The sequence below is a fragment of the Salvelinus sp. IW2-2015 genome, unplaced genomic scaffold (genome assembly GCF_002910315.2).
Source record: "Salvelinus sp. IW2-2015 unplaced genomic scaffold, ASM291031v2 Un_scaffold16687, whole genome shotgun sequence".
Classification (NCBI taxonomy): domain Eukaryota; kingdom Metazoa; phylum Chordata; class Actinopteri; order Salmoniformes; family Salmonidae; genus Salvelinus; species Salvelinus sp. IW2-2015.
In genome coordinates this window covers 119,156-136,807 of record NW_019957708.1, presented here as the reverse complement: position 1 = coordinate 136,807, position 17,652 = coordinate 119,156, and the positions used below count along the sequence as shown (strand labels likewise).

The 17,652-nt window shown below is 43.5% G+C and overlaps 2 protein-coding genes across 3 annotated transcripts; one reads left to right on the top strand and one right to left on the bottom strand.

Annotated features, from left to right (window-relative positions):
• Positions 1-2,661: 2,661 nt before the first annotated feature.
• On the top strand, positions 2,662-9,933 carry LOC112081042 (cdc42 homolog). Of its 2 annotated transcripts, none has more exons than XM_070442828.1 (5): positions 2,662-2,761; positions 7,906-8,010; positions 8,286-8,358; positions 8,562-8,671; positions 9,816-9,933. In XM_070442828.1, exons 2-5 carry the CDS (start codon positions 7,906-7,908, stop codon positions 9,882-9,884), a joined length of 357 nt encoding a protein of 118 aa, XP_070298929.1. In that variant the 5' UTR covers positions 2,662-2,761; the 3' UTR covers positions 9,885-9,933. The 2 variants fall into 2 exon arrangements, with proteins under 2 accessions (XP_070298929.1, XP_070298930.1); XM_070442829.1 differs by lacking the exon at positions 9,816-9,933 and adding an exon at positions 8,770-8,852.
• A 2,566-nt stretch (positions 9,934-12,499) lies between these two features.
• On the bottom strand, positions 12,500-17,283 carry wnt4b (wingless-type MMTV integration site family, member 4b). Its single transcript, XM_024147007.2, has 9 exons — positions 16,684-17,283; positions 16,238-16,472; positions 15,495-15,648; positions 14,854-14,938; positions 14,546-14,677; positions 14,234-14,376; positions 13,983-14,123; positions 13,687-13,849; positions 12,500-13,561 (listed from the first exon to the last, which is right to left on the bottom strand). Exons 2-9 carry the CDS (start codon positions 16,324-16,326, stop codon positions 13,392-13,394), a joined length of 1,077 nt encoding a protein of 358 aa, XP_024002775.1. The 5' UTR covers positions 16,327-16,472; positions 16,684-17,283; the 3' UTR covers positions 12,500-13,391.
• Positions 17,284-17,652: the final 369 nt, after the last annotated feature.

Below are 17,652 nucleotides of genomic sequence, written 5' to 3'. Positions count from 1 at the left end.
CAACATCCGGAAATGACGCAGGCTCGTCATCAATGAGGATAGAATGCAAAAGGGCCAACATGCCTTACCCTTGCTAATGTGTAATATCTGTCAACCAATGTCACTTCTTTGGTATCTATTTACATAAAAAAWMTATTTTTTTTGTATTGAATGTCACTAAAAAGAGCTGGTGACAGGGTGTCATTATGTCACTGTGTGACATAAGTTATATAGAGCTTAAAATCATAATCAACTATATTTTTTTCTAAAGCTTTGTCTTGATATGACTGTAAAAACAGAACATTTTAAAACAAGACTCAGAAACAACTTTAGGAATCAAAATATTGCCAGAAGTTACAGAAATGTGAGAACACTGCTCTCTACAGGCCTTGCTTTTGAGGATCAAACTGCTGTTGCATGCATGCATGCTCCAAAGTTGTGCCAACTGTCAAATATGTTTTTGAAGTTAAGTTTTAATGTCACATGCACAAGTATAGTGAAATGCCTTCTTGCAGCTCCAAACCCAACAATGCAGTGATCAATATCAAAGTAGCACTAAAGATAACACAAGCTAGAACAAAAACACATGAGAAATTAAAATAAGAACACAAGGTAATAAGCTATATACAGGGTCAGTTCCAATACCATATTTACAATGTGCAGGGATACTGGAGTGATAGAGGTAGACACAGTGCATTCGGAAAGCATACAGACCCCTTGACATGGATAGTCCCTGCTGCTGAAAAACATCCCCACAGCATGATGCTGCCACCAGCATGTGTCACCGTAGGGATGGTGCCAGGTTTCCTCCAGACGTGACGCTTGGCATTCAGGCCAAAGAGTTCAATCTTAGTTTCATCAGACCAGAGCATCTTGTTTCTCATGGTCTGAGAGTTCTTTTGGGTGCCTTTTGGCAAACTCCAAGCGGGCCATCATGTGCCTTTTACAAAGGATTGGCTTCCGTCTAGCAACACAACCATAAAGGCCTTTGTGGAGTGCTGCAGAGATGGTTGTCCTTCTAGAAGGTTCTCCCATCTCCAAAGAGGAATTCTGAAGCTCTGTCAGAGTGACCATCGGGTTCTTGGTCACCTCCAAGACCAAGGCCCTTATCCCCCGATTGCTCTGTTTTGCCGGGCGGCCAGCTCTAAGAAGAGTCTTGGTGGTTCCAAACTTCTTCCATTTAAGAAAGATGGAGGCCACTGTGTTCTTGGGGATCTTCAATAATGCAGAAATGTTTTTGTACCCTTCCCCCCCAGATCTAAGCCTCGACACAATCCCGTCTTAGAGCTCTACGGATAATTCCTTCAACCTCATGGCTTGGTTTCTGCTCTGACATGCACTGTCAACTGTGGGACCTTATATAGACAGGTGTGTGCCTTTAAAATTCATGTCCAATCAACTGAATTTACTACAAGTTGTAGAAACATCTCAAAGATGATCAATGGAAACAGGATGCACCTGAGCTCAATTTTGAGCAAAGGGTCTGAATATTTATGTAAATAAGTTTTTTTTTTTTTTTCATTTTTCATCAAAACCTATTTTCGCTTTTTCATTATGGGGTATTGTTTGTAGATTGATGAGGAACATGGTTTATTTATCCATTTTAGAATAATGGGCAAAAAGTGAAGGGGTCTGAATACTTTCCAAATGCACTGTATGAATAGGGGTAAGGTGAATAGGTTGTATGACTGTCTAAAGTCAGTATAAATGTGTGTGCATGTTATGTGTGTGTTGGAGTGTCAGTTAGTGTGTAGAATACTGTGACTGTGCATAGAGACAGTGCAAAACAAATTTTTGAAAATACAAGGTTCAACTCAGATAGTCCGTGCAGCCATTCTGTTAGCTATTTAGCAGTCTTATGGCTTGGAGATAGAAGCTGTTCAGTAGCCTGTTGGTGTCAGYCGTGATGCACTGGTACCATTTGCCGTGCGGAAGCAGAGAGAAAGGTCTATGGCTTACGTGGCTCGAGTCTAACAATTTCCCGGGCCTTCCTTTCACACCAGCTGATATAGAGGTCCTGTATAGCAAGGAGCTCGGACCCAGTGATGTACTGGGCTGTCCGCACCACCCTCTGTAGCGCCAAGCGATCGAGGGTGGTGCTGTTGTCATACCAAGCGGTAATGCAGCCAGTCAAGATGCTCTCAATGGTGCAGCTGTCGTGCTTTTTTGTGGTTTTAGATGGTGTGCATTTCCACTGTACTGCTATCCTCACGTGGTTCACTCCAGTCATTTCCACCCATTGGATTGTCACGTTTATGAAGTTGATTTATTTGTTGTTGATATTATGTTTGCAAGTCACTGTCATACACACTACTGGCTAGATGCCGGCTACCACCCGGTCACTCAATCCTGCACCTTAGAGGCTGCTGCCTTATGTACATAGACATATGTTTAGAATATTGTTCTACTGATTTCTTATGTATATATTGAATTGTACTGTATTCTAGTCAATGTCACTCCGACATTGCTTGTCCTAGTTTTTATATAATTCTATTATTTTACTTTTAGATGTGTGTATTGTTGTGAATTGTTAGATACTACTTCACTGTTGGAGCTAGGAACATAAGCATTTCGCTATACCCGCAAAAACATCTGCTAAATATGTATGCGACCATACGATTAGATTTTATTGTATTTATTACTCTATTGTGTCGGTAGATGGCAGTACTGTCACAAGGACCGTGGGGGAAAAACCTAAGAAAAAAAATCCTCGCTCGCAGTTGCGCAGAAGTGGTCTAGTCAAACCCGGATGTAACCAACGCCTAATTGCCGGAGAAAAACGGTGAGTACTTTTCTGAAAACGGGCATAATGAATTTGTGTTAGTTGAATAAATGTGAAGAGTTGTAGTGTAGATTCGTCCATCGTTATATATTAGTGCCTACTCACGTAAGAAACGTTGAATTGTTATATTGTCGTTAACGACAATAAGCGACTTTTTAGGAAATTAGCAATCACAGGCTAACCGAGGGGCAATGCTTGCCAGCCAACCCACATTGTCATAACTTTGAAGTTTCATGATATGCTGCCAGTCTCGAATGTTTTGGACGGTACAAAATAACCAACTATCGGCAATGCTTTATGACAATCTAACTTTACCCAAAATTATTTGGCTAGCTATATGCTTCACGTTAGTGTCTCCCGAATAGCCGGTAGTTAACGTTTGGTATGAAAGTATTGTTACATTTTTGCCTGACACTTCATACAGTGTAGACCAAATTGTAAGGTTTAACTTTCACATTTATTTTTAGACTAACAGACTTTCATAGCTAGTTACAGATTGTTACACAAGATAATGTGTGAAACCAAATATTGTTGGTATCCATTACTGGGAGGTACAGGTTACTTACTGTATGCTGTAACGTTAGCACAGAGAATTTGACCAACCTTAATGATATAATCTTTACAAACTTCGTTGTCAATTCGACCAAACATGTATATTCTAAAATAACTGTGTCCAGTTGCAGGTGGTGCGTTTGAATTTAGAAAATGTTCAGTTATTAAAATAATGTGTATGGCGCAATCTTAGTGTTTCCAAAGTAAGGTTGGTCGAAAATTCTCTGTGCGCCAAACAGTACCTAACCTGTAACTCCCAGTAATGGATCCCCAAAATCTATGGTTAAATCACATTATCTGGTGTAACAATCTGTAGCTATGCAATGGCATGCTTGCTGTCCTTGCATTTTTCTGGGAAATATGAGTGCATTTAGACAAGCAGGTCCACTTTTTCCTCTACTAATTGGTCGTTTGACCAATCACATCAGATTTTTTTTTCTTCATAGTTGATCTGATTGGTCAAAATATCAGAATTAGTCAACCAGTCTAAGCGCAGCCTATGTCTGGTGCCCCCCAGTCCAGTTCACTTGCTGTCTGCCAAAGTTAGTTAAGCAATAACTGTAGAGGCGATTGTTTATTCATAAGCGATGCCATTTCCTTTCACATGTTTAGGTATAGACTAGCTGCTTTTAGCAACGCTAGTATTTACACACTAGCGTTGCTGGGAATTAGCTTGCAAAAAAACCTGACTAGTCTGCCGGAAGATAAATACAATTCATTTAAATTTACTCTGTCGATTGTCTGTAGGCTTGGTCCTTATGCAGGGGGTGAATTTGTGAGAGAGAAAAATCATCTATTGTAACGTATAATTAACCAGCATTTCCAAACGTGGGTCTGTTACAGACCCATGCAGTTCCTCAGCGGGGTCAGTTCCTCTCTGCTTACATGTCAAAATAAAAATCRCCAACAAGATCTTGCTTTTTTTGTGCATGTATGGCACACGTGCAGGACTTTTATTTCGACATGAATTAAGCGCAGAGGAAGTGGGTCTACAACAGACCCACTTTTGGAAAGTATGTTTAATTTGTTCTATTAGATGTTTTTTCTCAATTTCCCCCAGCATAAGGTTTAACCCTAAGGACAATCGGCAGGGTAAGTTTAAATATAATTTTATTTAACCTCTGGCTTCCAGCGGACTATCAATGAAATGTATTTATAAAGCCCTTTTTTACATCAGCCGATGTCACAAAGTGCTGTACAGAAACCCAGCCTAAAACCAAAAACAGCAAGCAATGCAGATGTAGAAGCACGGTGGCTCGGAAAAACTCCCTAGAAAGGCCAGAACCTAGGAAGAAACCTAGAAGAACCAGGCTCTGAGGGGTGGCCAGTCCTCATCTGGCTGTGCCAGGTGGAGATTATAACAGAACATGGCCAAGATGTTAAAATGTTAATAGATGACCAGCATAGTCAGATAATAATAATCACAATGGTTGTAGAGGGTGCAACAGGTCAGCACCTCAGGAGTAAATGTCAGTTGGCTTTTCATAGCAGAGCATTCAGAGTTAGAGACAGCAGGTGCGGTAGAGAGAGAGTCCAAAACAGCAGGTCCGGGACAAGGTAGTACGTCCAGTGAACAGGTCAGGGTTCCATAGCCACAGGCAGAACAGTTGGAACTGGAGCAGCAGAATGACCAGGTGGACTGGGGACAGCAAGGAGTCAAAAGGCTAGGTAGTCCTGAGGCATGGTCCTAGGGCTCAGGTCCTCCGAGAGGAGAGAATTAGAGGGAGCATATTTAAATTCACACAGTACACCGGATAAGACATGAGAAATACTCCAGATATAACAGACTGACCCTAGCCCCCCGACACAAACTATTGCAGCATAAATACTGGAGGCTGAGACAGGAGGGGTCGGGAGACACAGTGGCCAAACCGGTGGTATACCACCGGACAGGGCCAAACACACCCCACCCACTTCGCCAATGCACAGCCCCCACACCACTAGAGGGATATCTTCAACCACCAACCTACTACCCTGAGACAAGGCCGAGTATAGCCCACGAACCCGAGGGGGGCGCCAACCCGGACAGGAAGGTCACGTCAATGACTCAACCCTCTCAAGTGACGCACCCCTCCTAGGGACGGCATGGAAGAGCACCAGTAAGCCAGTGACTCAGCCCTTGTAATAGGGTTAGAGGCAGATAATCCCAGTGGAGAGAGGGGAACCGGCCAGGCAGAGACAGCAAGGGCGGTTCGTCGCTCCAGTGCCTTTCCGTTCACCTTTACACCCCTGGGCTAGACTACACTCAATCATAGGACCTACTGAAGAGATCAGTCTTCAATAAAGACMTAAAGGTCGAGACAGAGTCTGCGTCTCTCACATTGCATAAAATTGGAGCTCTATAGGAGAAAGCCTTGCCTCCAGCTGTTTGCTTAGAAATTCTAGGGACAGTAAGGAGGCCTGCGTCTTGTGACCATAACGTACGTGTAGGTATGTACGGGAGGACCAAATCGGAAAGATAGGCAGGAGCAAGCCCATGTAATGCTTTGTAGGTTAGCAGTAAAATCTTGAAATCAGCCCTAGCCTTAACAGYAAGCCAGTGTAGAGAGGCTAGCACTGGAGTAATATGATAAAATGTTTTGGTTCTAGTCAAGATTCTAGCAGCCGTGTTTAGCACTAAGTTTATTTAGTGCTTTATCTGGGTAGTCGGAAAGTAGAGCATTGCAGTAGTCTAACCTAGAAGTGACAAAAGCACGGATACATTTTTCTGCATCATATTTTGACAAAGTTTCTGATTTTTGCAATGAAAAAGGCTGTCCTTTTAAATATTCTTTATGTTCGTCAAAAGAGAGATCAGGGACCAGAGTAACGCCGAGGTCCTTCACGGTTTTATTTGAGACGACTTTACAGCCATCAAGATTAATTGTCAGATCCAACAGAAGATCTCTCTGTTTCTTGGGACCTAGAACTAGCATCTCTGTTTGTCTGAGTTTAAAAGTAAAACATTTGCCGCCATCCACTTCCTAATGTCTGAACCACAGGCTTCCAGGGAGGGCAATTTTGGGGCTTCACCATTTTTTATCGAAATGTACGGCTGTGTATCGTCCGCATAGCAATGAAAGTTAACATTATGTTTCCTAATGACATTACCAAGAGGAAAAAAAWATATATATAGTGAAAACAAGTGGTCCTAAAACGGAACCTTGAGGAACACTGACATTTTCAGTTGATTTGTCAGAAGACAAACCATCCACAGAGACAAACTGATATCTTTCCGACAGATAAGATCTAAACCAAGCCAGAACTTGTCCGTGTAGACCAATTTGGGATTCCAATCTCTCCAAAAGAATGTGGTGATTGATGGTATCAAAAGCAGCACTAAGGTCTAGGAGCACGAGGACAGATGCAGAGCCTCGGTCTGACGCCATTAAAAAGTAATTTGCCGTCTTCACGAGTGCAGTCTCAGTGCTATGATGGGGTCTAAAACCAGACTGAAGCGTTTCGTATACATTGTTTGTCTTCAGGAAGGCAGATGTGGTCACTAGTGTAACCAGGAGGAGAGGCCTCATTTAACACAGTAAATTCATCAGGCTTAAACCATGTTTCAGTCAGGCCAATCACATCAAGATTATGATCAGTGATTAGTTCATTGACTATAACTGCCTTGGAAGTGAGGGATCTAACATTAATTAGCCCTATTTTGAGGTGTGAGATATCACAATCTCTTTCAATAATGACAGGAACGGAGGAGGTCTTTATTCCAGTGAGATTGCTAAAGTGAACACCGCCATGTTTAGTTTTGCCCAACCCCCCCTAGATTGAGACACAGACACAGGTAGCAAAGAAACGTTACCAACAAACCGCACGTAAACAAGTCTACAAGTTGTGACCGGAAACTATAGCGTTTTTGTGCAAGATAATTCCACATCACTAGTGTGGAAATACTAGCGTTGCTAAAAGCAGCTAGGTATAGACTACCCGTTTCTAATGTGTTAATCTACTTATTCAGCAGAAGTAATGATTTGAAATTATAATCTTAAATCATGCAAAACGCAAGAAGTAGTAATGACTACATCATGTCGCTTCCCTTTCCCTGCCATGTCTTTGCTATGCAAGTATGCAGAAGTTAACGTTGTCTAGCAGTAACCGGAAATAACTTTTTGTTACATAACACCAAGTTTGTCACAGAGACACACTTTTTTGGGGTAGTCCAGGCATATTTTGATTTGTCTGGACCCCTGTCTGTTTACCTGTCTGTCTCTACCTTTTTCCGTTGACTAGTAGAAGTTCCGCCCCCCATAAAGGATCCATTAGTGACAATCAACATGTTTCAAATGCGGTCAAGCATCGTTTGTGGTTTGATGATCAATAGATGCCCATGTTTTGAGCATTAGCCTATCACACCATGAACATCACCTGTCTGTACATCAATAGACTGCAGGCAAGGCAGACAGTGTTATTGCTAATCGCAATGCTGTTGTCATCTCCACTCTGTCTGGTTATGTTGTTTTTAGTTTCCCAGTTACTGTTATTATGTGGAGTTACAAGCAAGGTCTCAATTATGTCCTTCATAAGATATTAACTCTACTATGTTATGACTGGTGTATGTGTGTCCTGTCTGTCTATCTGTGTCTGTCTCTCTCGTCAAGTAGATGCAGACAATAAAGTGTGTAGTGGTGGGGGACGGAGCTGTAGGAAAGACCTGTCTACTTATCTCCTACACAACCAACAAGTTCCCCTCAGAATACGTGCCTACGGTAAGAGGTGGGCAGGGGAGGGTGTAAGTAGGGTCAGACAAGTCACACCCTAAACACTGTGGAGGTCAGTGGGGTGATGTCCAGAGAGCTGAGTGGGAGGGTAGAATGGGCTTTAACACCATAACCAGCCAGTTGGGGTAATGTTTGATTTGAACCCTTTTTTATTTTTAATACGTTTATCTTATTGATTTTACATTTGCTTCATGAAATAATTTTTGATGGGTAACATCCCTTGAACCATTTTACTCATTATTTTGTGTGTCTCATGTGTGCAGGTGTTTGATAATTATGCAGTGACGGTGATGATCGGAGGGGAACCCTACACACTTGGGCTTTTCGACACCGCAGGTAATCTGTCTCTGTCTGTCAATTTATGCTTTTGTCTGTATATCCTTTTAAGCAGTCTGTGTGCTACAACTAAATCCTAGTCTGCCTTTGTTCATTCTTGAGAACATATGATGTCTTGTAAATGCAACTCAACCAGTTGAATCGTTCAATATCACATTAGTTTCATTGTCACCGCGTTCTCTCCCTCTGGTTGGTCGTCTCAGGTCAGGAGGATTACGATAGGCTGCGACCTCTCAGCTACCCACAGACGGATGTCTTCCTCGTCTGTTTCTCCTGCGTCTCACCCTCATCCTTTGAGAACGTCCGAGAGAAGGTCAGTGTTGGTCTCTGAGTCGKCACACCTCAACTTTTTACCTTGTATTATTACCCATAGAGAAACTTCTAGATGACGGATCTGAACCCTTTCCTTAGCCTCTTCACCTTCTGTTATGGCAGAAGATCTCCCAAAGCCCATTGGAAGGCTAGGTGAAGTCCTCCTCATATTGCTTACATCAGGAATGGGCAACTTTGATCGGCGATCGGCAGTGGCACACGGGCCTGTGTACCCACATCCATTCCCACACATGCAGTCAGAGCCAGCCATAGCCTAAGTTGTCTTGCGAGCAAAACATTGAAGTTTTAGTTAATTTCCTACAATTCTACACATTTTGCCATGGAGTGTAGAGAAAAGTTGCAGTTTTAAAGTAAGTTTGTCTCATATCTTATACATTTTGCCATGGGGCAGAGAGAAGATGTTACAATTTTTGAACTCATTTCATGCAATTCTACTAATTTGCCATGGGTGGAGAGAAGAACGTGTAGTTTCACAGCAAAATGTTTCTAAATTCTACACACTTTGCCTTAGTGTGGAGAGAAATGTTTGCAGTTTTTAATATGATATCTGAGTGAGCGTGACAAAATTTAACGGGGGCCTCCCGGTCGGTAATTCGACCATGATTACTACAGATGGCTAGCTAATTTACCAATCAAAAAATTCTTAGCTAATTCAGTGACTGTCAGTGACTAACATAACACAATAAACTAATGATTCACAACCACATTTCATAATTGCAAATTGTATTATACTATTGTAACTCTCAATAGTAAGTCGAGACCCCGAATGAGTTCCTAAAAAAAATATATTTTTTAAACTAATTTTGGGAAATTGATCCCCGGCCTCCAGTTGCTCATTCCTGGCTTACATCTATCTTTGTATAATCTGCAAACATAATGGCTAGGGGCTAGCTCAGGGTAAAAGAAAAGAAAAGAGCATGCACTTGTCTTTTCTACTAGCACTCACTTTGCTGAAAAATGTACTTACTACGACTGAGGTGTGTGGTTGTCTCACCTTGCTATCTTAAGATGAATGCACTAACTGTGTGTGCTGAATGACACATCATGTAAAATGGTTTTGCATTGAGCATATGAACTGATTCTGTACACACTCTAACCTTTGTTGTATCCTTCGACCCCTGTAGTGGGTTCCAGAGATATCCATCACTGTCCTCGTACACCCTTCCTGTTGGTGGCACCCAGGTGAGATCTGAGGGACGACAGCAACACTGTGGAGAAGCTGGCCAAGAACAAACAGCGCCCCCTGTCCCCTGAGAGCGAGACATAGCTGGCCCGGGACCATCGCGCGGCCGATCAAATATGTGGAGTGCTCCGCCTCACGCAAGGTAAGGGGCCACACGGATTATGATGATGTTACATTGTTAGAGGAAAAGAGCTGGATAGGACCCCATGGTGGCTGAAAACATATGCTGTTCACAAAATATGGTTAGAATACATTTATAACCTTGAAAAAGTCAATGCAACTTCCCTCTTCTCTCCTCTCTCTCCTCTCTCTACTCAGAGGGGGCTGAAGAACGTGTTTGACCGAGGCATCCTGGCAGCTTTGGAACTCCTGAGACTAAACCCAAGAAACGCTTGTGTCTGCTATAAGGAGGAGGAAGAGGGAGCGGTAGAGGGGCAATGTATAGAATGGGCGAGTTTGGTTACAAATAAGTGAAGCGAGGATAACAGCTGTGAAAAAGGACAAAAAGGAGAGTGAAGGTACGGGCGATGAAAGATGGCATCGAGAGACGCAATCACAGTTCATGCACCTGTGGCTTCTCAGTCTGTCTTGAAGAATGGAAGGAGGAGAAGCAATTTGGTTCTTTTCAAGTGAGAGATACCAGAGGGGAGGAATGAACAGAAACTTTCACTAGTTCCTTCTCGATAACTTTGATATCTGCAGTGTTTACCTAACTTATTACTTCCTGTGGGGCGGGCTCTCCTACCTGCTGTACATGTGCCTTTGTGCCTCGCCTTAATGAAATAAATATCTTGGGGAAACACTTAATGTGACTATTTATTTTCTTGTTGTTGCCTACTGTGAGGAGGGGGGGAGAAACAAGATATTGTCTTCCACTCCCGACCAGGCTAGCATGCTAGAATGGTCACTTTTCCTTTTGGGACACACCAAGTGCATTTTCGCCTCAGATTTTACTGCCTTCTGAAGGCGACACAGAACTGAATATATATGATTTTTTATCTCTTTTTGTGTCATGTATGATGTAGTAATTTTATGATTTTCTTTTGGGAAATTCTTAGCGTATATTATTTTGGGAGTAATTAAAACCTTTTTTTTTGCTTGACTACCATCTTGATTGTGATTGGTTGATAGTATAACACATTAAGCTGTAGTATTTTGAATAGCTGATCTTAATCTTGATAATAACAATGATGGTGAGATTATAACCTTTTCCTAGTCAACTTCTGGATGTTTGTAATTGCAGAATGTTTGTAATAAAATTGTTTAACTGACCCATAGTTGGTGTGTAATTGTTATTTTTCTATATATGTTTCACGTGACGTATACAGCACACATCATAGAAAAAAACTGTAGTCAAAACAAGTTTATTTGACCAAGTCAACTGTGCAGAACACTGTAGCAACATGCATGACAATTGTTTTATCAGCGTTGGACTAAAGCAATATGGATGCAGACGGACTGGGGGGAAAGGACAGGTATTCTCACTGGTAGAATCTGAGGGGTAGGAGGATGGCCACAGGATGATTGATGTACAAATAAATAAAAGACAGAATTGTGGCAAAAGACTCATAAATACAGTAAATGTAAAAAGACTGCAACTACCTACTACACTGAAATCAAAAGACTCATAAATACAGTAAATGTATATACTGCAACTACCTACTACACTGAAATCAAAAGACTCATAAATACAGTAAATGTATAAAGACTGCAACTACCAACTACACTGAAATCAAGAATCATAAATACAGTACATGTATAAAGACTGCAACTACCTACTACAGTGAAATCAAAAGACTCATAAATACAGTAAATGTATAAAGATTGCAACTACCTACTACACTGAAATCAAACGCATTTAAGAAAAGGGCTGTAATAATTTCCTTGTTAGTTGTGGTTAATTTCGGCTTTAAACGCTTTGTCAGTTTAAGTTAATTGTGTGTGTGTGCTCGCTGTAGGCTGTGTGCCATTGTGATCTAGACAATCACCTACACAGTGWWGGARGCTGYCTTGCAATGCTGCATTATAGTTCCTTTTTGGTTGAAAGAGTACATCATGAGTGTAATATGTTCCATGGGAGTGTGAATATTGCTCTATGCAGTGAGTTTCCTTCCTTCCATGCTTTTTAGTATATCTCTCTACTTTCTGGCATTAGAGGTAATGGGAGAGGTCATTCCACCCTTTCGGCCTTCCCTTGCAGAGCTTTCTGTCATGCGTAGGTCCTCACTCTCATAATGCACTGGCTTATACTATCCACACGGTTCTTGCCAGAGTCTTAAAGTGTATGTCAGGTCAGTTNTTTCTGTCATGCGTAGGTCCTCACTCTCATAATGCACTGGCTTATACTATCCACACGGTTCTTGCCAGAGTCTTAAAGTGTATGTCAGGTCAGTTTTGTAGAACATGTTATCAAAGTGTTGTTCTACAATGTCTGGACAGTGTTCTACAGCAGCGGTTCCCAACCTTTCCCCCAGGGCCCCACTTTTCACATTTGAAAAATGTAACTTTGTTTAATTTCAGGGACCTAGGATTTTAGGTAGGCTKTTTAATGYTTATAATAATAATYSATAAGGAAAATAAAGRCTTGACCCGATTTTCCAKAATGTTATTCCGCTACCAAATATGTTTTATTAAAATGTATATCAACCTCAATTTAATTATACATATTATATTTTACAGAAAGTGAATAGATCAATTSATAGCYASAGAGTCACACATTGTATAAGATTACTTCCCAAGCAAAGTCCAATTTCTTTGACTCCTTGACTTTAGGTCATAACTCAGATTCTGAATGTCATAGAGACAAACTAAAGATATTCCCAGAGTCGCATCTTCCTCGGGCATTTTACCGCTTGTTTCTAGCCTAAAGCTTCACAGATTTATGCTTGTTTTAGATCGGTATAAACAATAAAAAAATATATAACCCTCAAGTCAAGGAAGGTCCTGCCCCCCTCAAAGAAACGTTGGCGCGCCTCCTAGGTTGGGAACCCTGGTTCTAGAGTGTCTGGTACACAGGAGGTTGGTGGCACCTTAATTGGGGAAGACGGGCTCGTGGTAATGGCTGGAGCGGAATTAGTGGAATAGTATCAAACACATGCTATTCCATTTACTTCGTTCCAGCCGTTATTATGAGCCGTCCTCCCCTCAGCAGCCTCCACGGGTCTGGTCGTTGTAGTGTTCCAGAATGTCTGGGTAGTGTTGTGTTCTAGAGTGTCTGGGTACTGTTGTGTTCTAGAGTGTCTGGACAGTGTTGTGTCTGGGTAGTGTTCTGGAGTGTCTGGGCTGTGTTCTAGAGTGTCTGAGTTGTGTTCAAGAGTGTCCGGACATTGTTGTGTCTGGGTAGTGTTCTGGAGTGTCTGGGCTGTGTTCTAGAGTGTCTGGGTTGTGTTCTAGAGTGTCTGGACATTGTTGTGTCTGGGTAGTGTTCTGGAGTGTCTGGGCTGTGTTCTAGAGTGTCTGGACAGGTGTAAGGTTCTTGCGTGTCTGCTCAGTGCTCTGGGTTCTGCATAGACTGGGTTCACTCTCGGCAGGTGTGGATCATCACTGTGTTCTTGCACTGCTGGCAGCGGACCGAGCAGCACCAGGAGAACTTACAGGAGCAGCGCTGCACCARCTCYGCCCGGCCTGCCCGGTACCCTGGCKCACAACACACCAGCTCACAGCCATCTGGGGCCAGCCGGGAGGTGCCTGGGAGGGGAGGATGGTGACGAGGTAGAGGAAAGGAAATAAGGATGTGAACATACAAAACAGCCTGATCACCTAATAAAACGTAAATGCTTTATCCCAGTGCTGCTGATGTGACTGAATCTCACCGTTACAGCGTCGGCCGGCCGTCCCGGGGATCCCATTGTCGGGGTCGAGACGGCAGAAGTCTGGAGAGACAGCGAGGTACACCAGGTCCCTGGCGGCGGGAGGTTTGACCTGGGGGTCCCGGGGCAGCAGGGCTGTCCTGGAGCCGATACGGGACAGACGCACCTGGGTGAGTGGGGGTATTTGTTGAATGTTAGAGATTTTGAAAAGACTGGAAGCAGTAAAAAACACTAATTTCCAATGGTTTGTCACCTATTAAATGAATAATGAAGATGATATCCCAAATATATGGCTGTACCTCTGTGGCTCCATCAAAGCGTTCCTTCAGCACGGCGCCGACGCGCCGAAATGGGGGCATGACTTTCCAGCAYGTCCTCAGCTCACAGGATCCCGAGACACCATGYCACTTACACTCCACCTGCATGTTATGGAGGATAGCCTGGGGATGGAGGAATGTAAAAGAACGATCAGGAAGTCAAAGGAAACGAYGAAAAAAGATGATAGAAGTGAAGATTGATGATGTCAMCAGAGTGCCCCACCGCCACCAACCTTCCGTCCAGCCTCGTMGTTATGGACATTCATGAGGGGTCGCCCTGCRGACATCCCCTTGGCACGCTCCGTCTCATCCACGAAGGTCTGGGAGAAGGCCACACCATAGGAAAGGTTATCACTGCACCCAGACCACTGGAAACCTGCGGGAKAGAAAGAAAGATGTTGATAGCATCTGCACATTTTCCAATTATGTATTTCAAGACAATAGAGACAAAGTTTAACTGACAGACAGCAAGAGAGACAGACATATWGACCGYTGTCTAGACACAAGCGTAGACAGAGGATCAGAGGCCCACACCCCAGACTCACCCTCGGGACTGACCCCTCTGACCTTCCTGTCGCAGCCACACCGCTCTAGCTCCCCCCGGCTGCAGCCTCGCGTCACTGCAACCGCTACCGCCGCCGAGGACAGGGCGTGCACAAAGGCCGCCTCACGGGTGCCTGGTTTATAGAAGAGTTCAAGACAGCAATTGACTAATTTACCATGTCATCACATGTCCTTGGTCCTTCTGATTTCAGCCATGTGGAATCAACGGCCAGCATGTTACCAGCATGTTAATGACTGTGGTACAACCACAGAGRTCCACTGMMAACTAGAGAGGCCCTGCTGTCCTCACCTTGGCTCATGACTCTACCGAACACGTTGACTCCACGCGGGGTGGTGGAGCAGTTCCAACGCCGATTACGAAACTGGTGCTGGCACTGATCCGACCAACAGCCAAGCCAATGGGACCAAGGGTTCGGGGTTCATATAGATAGGCAGATAAACATTTTACATAGGTGCTGAGGAGAGTGAACTTTGGTCAAACTGGTGCAATTGTTTAATACTTTACTGAGTACAGATGAGGGGGATGTTAATGATGCTGGTTAAAGAGGAAGAAAAAGATGATCATAATATAATAATAATACAAATGATGAGGATGATTGAGGAGGTTAATGATGACACTCCTCCACACTGATTGATATGGATATCGGTTGAAGAAGATGATTTTGGTGATGATGATGTTGAAGATGACTGTAACAACAGCGCTGATGATGATTTTGAAGATGACTGTAACAAAGCGCTGATGATGATGTTGAAGATGACTGTAACAACAGCGCTGATGATGATGTTGAAGATGACTGTAACAACAGCGCTGATGATGCTGATTGAAGATGATCTTGAGAAAGACAATGGCTGATCTTAAAGAAACTCTTCCAATGGACTTCACTACTTTTGTAACACAGAACCGATGACAGTTCTGCCCCAGGCTCATACCTCCTCTATGACCATCTCGGCTGCCTTGCGCACAGACTCCATGACTTCTCCCCGCGCCCTGCACACCCCCACCTGCCCCACGGACAGTCCCCTCAGCCGCCCACAGGGGGCAGCACCCGACACGGGCCGCGAGCGCGGCATCCTCGCCAGGGAGCTGAGAGGGAGAGGGGACGATGCAGGAGAGAGAGGGGAGGGGCAGAGGGGGAGATAGAGGAAGAGAAAGTGGGGGAAATGGGGATTGAGGGAGAGCGAGGGGGTAAATGGCGAGAAGGGGTGAGATAGAGGATAAGGATAGAGGGAGAGGAAGAGAAGAGGCGAAAGAGCCAATGATGGGTGAAAGAGGAGTGAACACAGGGAACAGGGTTTCAGAGAGAGAAAGAGAAGGATGGAGAAAGACCGGCAGACAAAAGGGACAGAGAAGACACAGTGAAGGGAGGGAGAGAGAGAGAGGACAAGAGAAAGACCAGCAGACAAAAGGGACAGAGAAGACACAGTGAAGGGTGGGAGAGAGAGAGAGAGAGAGAGAGGACAAGAGAAAGACCAGCAGACCAAAGAGACAGAGAAGACACAGTGAAGGGAGGGAGAAAGAGAGAGAGGACAAGAGAGAAAAGGTCAGCAAGGGAGAGACAAAGAGTGAAAGGGGAGCGACAGAAAGAGATTTAGAGGCACGTCACCATCTTTTAAAAGTTATAGCATGACAAACAAACTCTCTCTTTCTCTCCCTCCCGGAACGCCAGACTTACAGCCAGTTGGTTGCCATGGTCGGGTGGGTTGCCCATAGCAACAGCAGGAGGAGTTGTGCCGTGAGATTGACAGCAGAGACAGTTGGCATCAGACTGTCTGTCTGTCCGTCTCCGTGGGTCAGTGAGTGTACTTGGGCGGCAGTCTGCCCGTTTCCACGGTTATGCCTCGTTGTCCGTCAGTGTGTCAGTTAGTTCTATGTTTCTGGTTCCGAGCTTGGGGATGATCCCCTCATATCTGCAGTTCGGAGAAGGTCGACCTGGTTAGTTAAGTAATGTGTTCTGTTGGAGAAGCTCATCTCTCCCTCTTACAGCTTATTCACAACCATCAGGTCTGTGATCAAGACTGTAGATGAGGGTGCTATTTAATTTTCTATGAAAAATGCTATGTATAATACATAACAAGTTCTCTGGGTGAGTACAGCTTAGTAATAAACGTGGGTTCTTACCAGTTCATGTCCAGCACTGTCCAGTAGTTTTTCTCTTTGGAAATGTGTCTGACCAGATTGAAAATGAAATCAAATTTCTTAGTGAACGGTATCAATCTTATAGATGAACAATTTGCACCTCTGTGATAGCAGAYACATGCCTATAGGAAGGTATTGTCATGTCAGGTTATCCAGGTACACGTCTAAACAAACTCAGTTAGAAAATAAAAATGGTCAAATCCAAATAGTATCGTCCAAATAGTATCGTTCTGGACCAAATAAAATGACTTTTTGGCAGACAGTGATCAAAATTATGACACTTTTTGTTTGTCTGATTCCCCTCTATCTTTCTTTCTATCTCTCTCTCTCTCACTCTTTATATCTCTCTCTCTATCTCTCTCTCTCTAGAAAATGTTTGAGAGAGAAAGAGACTAATATTATAACACAAAGAACAAAAGTGAGGGAAACTCAACATCCAAAAAAGCACCTACAATTTTGATAGGTAAATATGTAAAAAAGCATTTTTCATCTCTGCTGTTTGTCCCTTGGTTGCTTCCCCTCGTTAAGAAAAATAATGTGTGTCCAGTCCCGTAAAAGACCGAAAGAAAGAGTGAGAATGGTGAGATGGGAGTGATGGGTTATAAAGGAGAGAGCGAGGGAGAGAGGGAGGGCGGGAGGGAGAGAGCGAGAAGGGGTGTAGGGTGGCAGTCAGAGGGAGGGGACACTGTGTAATGGTTACACTACAGTACATTGACACTGATGAATGGCATGGGTTCCATTGTGCATGTTAAGCACAAGACATAATATGTGACCCGGACCGTGTGTGTGCGTGTGCGCGTGTGTTTGTGTGTGTGTACTCACCAGTTTCCAAGAACATTAAAAGCACCTGTCAGAATATGTCTCTGTTCATTCAGTGGCCCTAGCTACAGGTTCTCTCTGATACCACATTGTGTGTTTGACTGAAACGTGCAGTGGTTACTGTGGCCTGTA

Coding starts and splice junctions, on each gene's coding strand:
- LOC112081042 (XM_070442828.1), top strand. CDS start 7,906: ATGCAGACAATAAAGTGTGTAGTGGTGGGGGACGGAGCTGTAGGAAAG. Junction 8,359..8,561: donor TGGGCTTTTCGACACCGCAG/GTAATCTGTCTC, acceptor TGGTCGTCTCAG/GTCAGGAGGATTACGATAGG. Junction 8,672..9,815: donor TTGAGAACGTCCGAGAGAAG/GTCAGTGTTGGT, acceptor CGACCCCTGTAG/TGGGTTCCAGAGATATCCAT.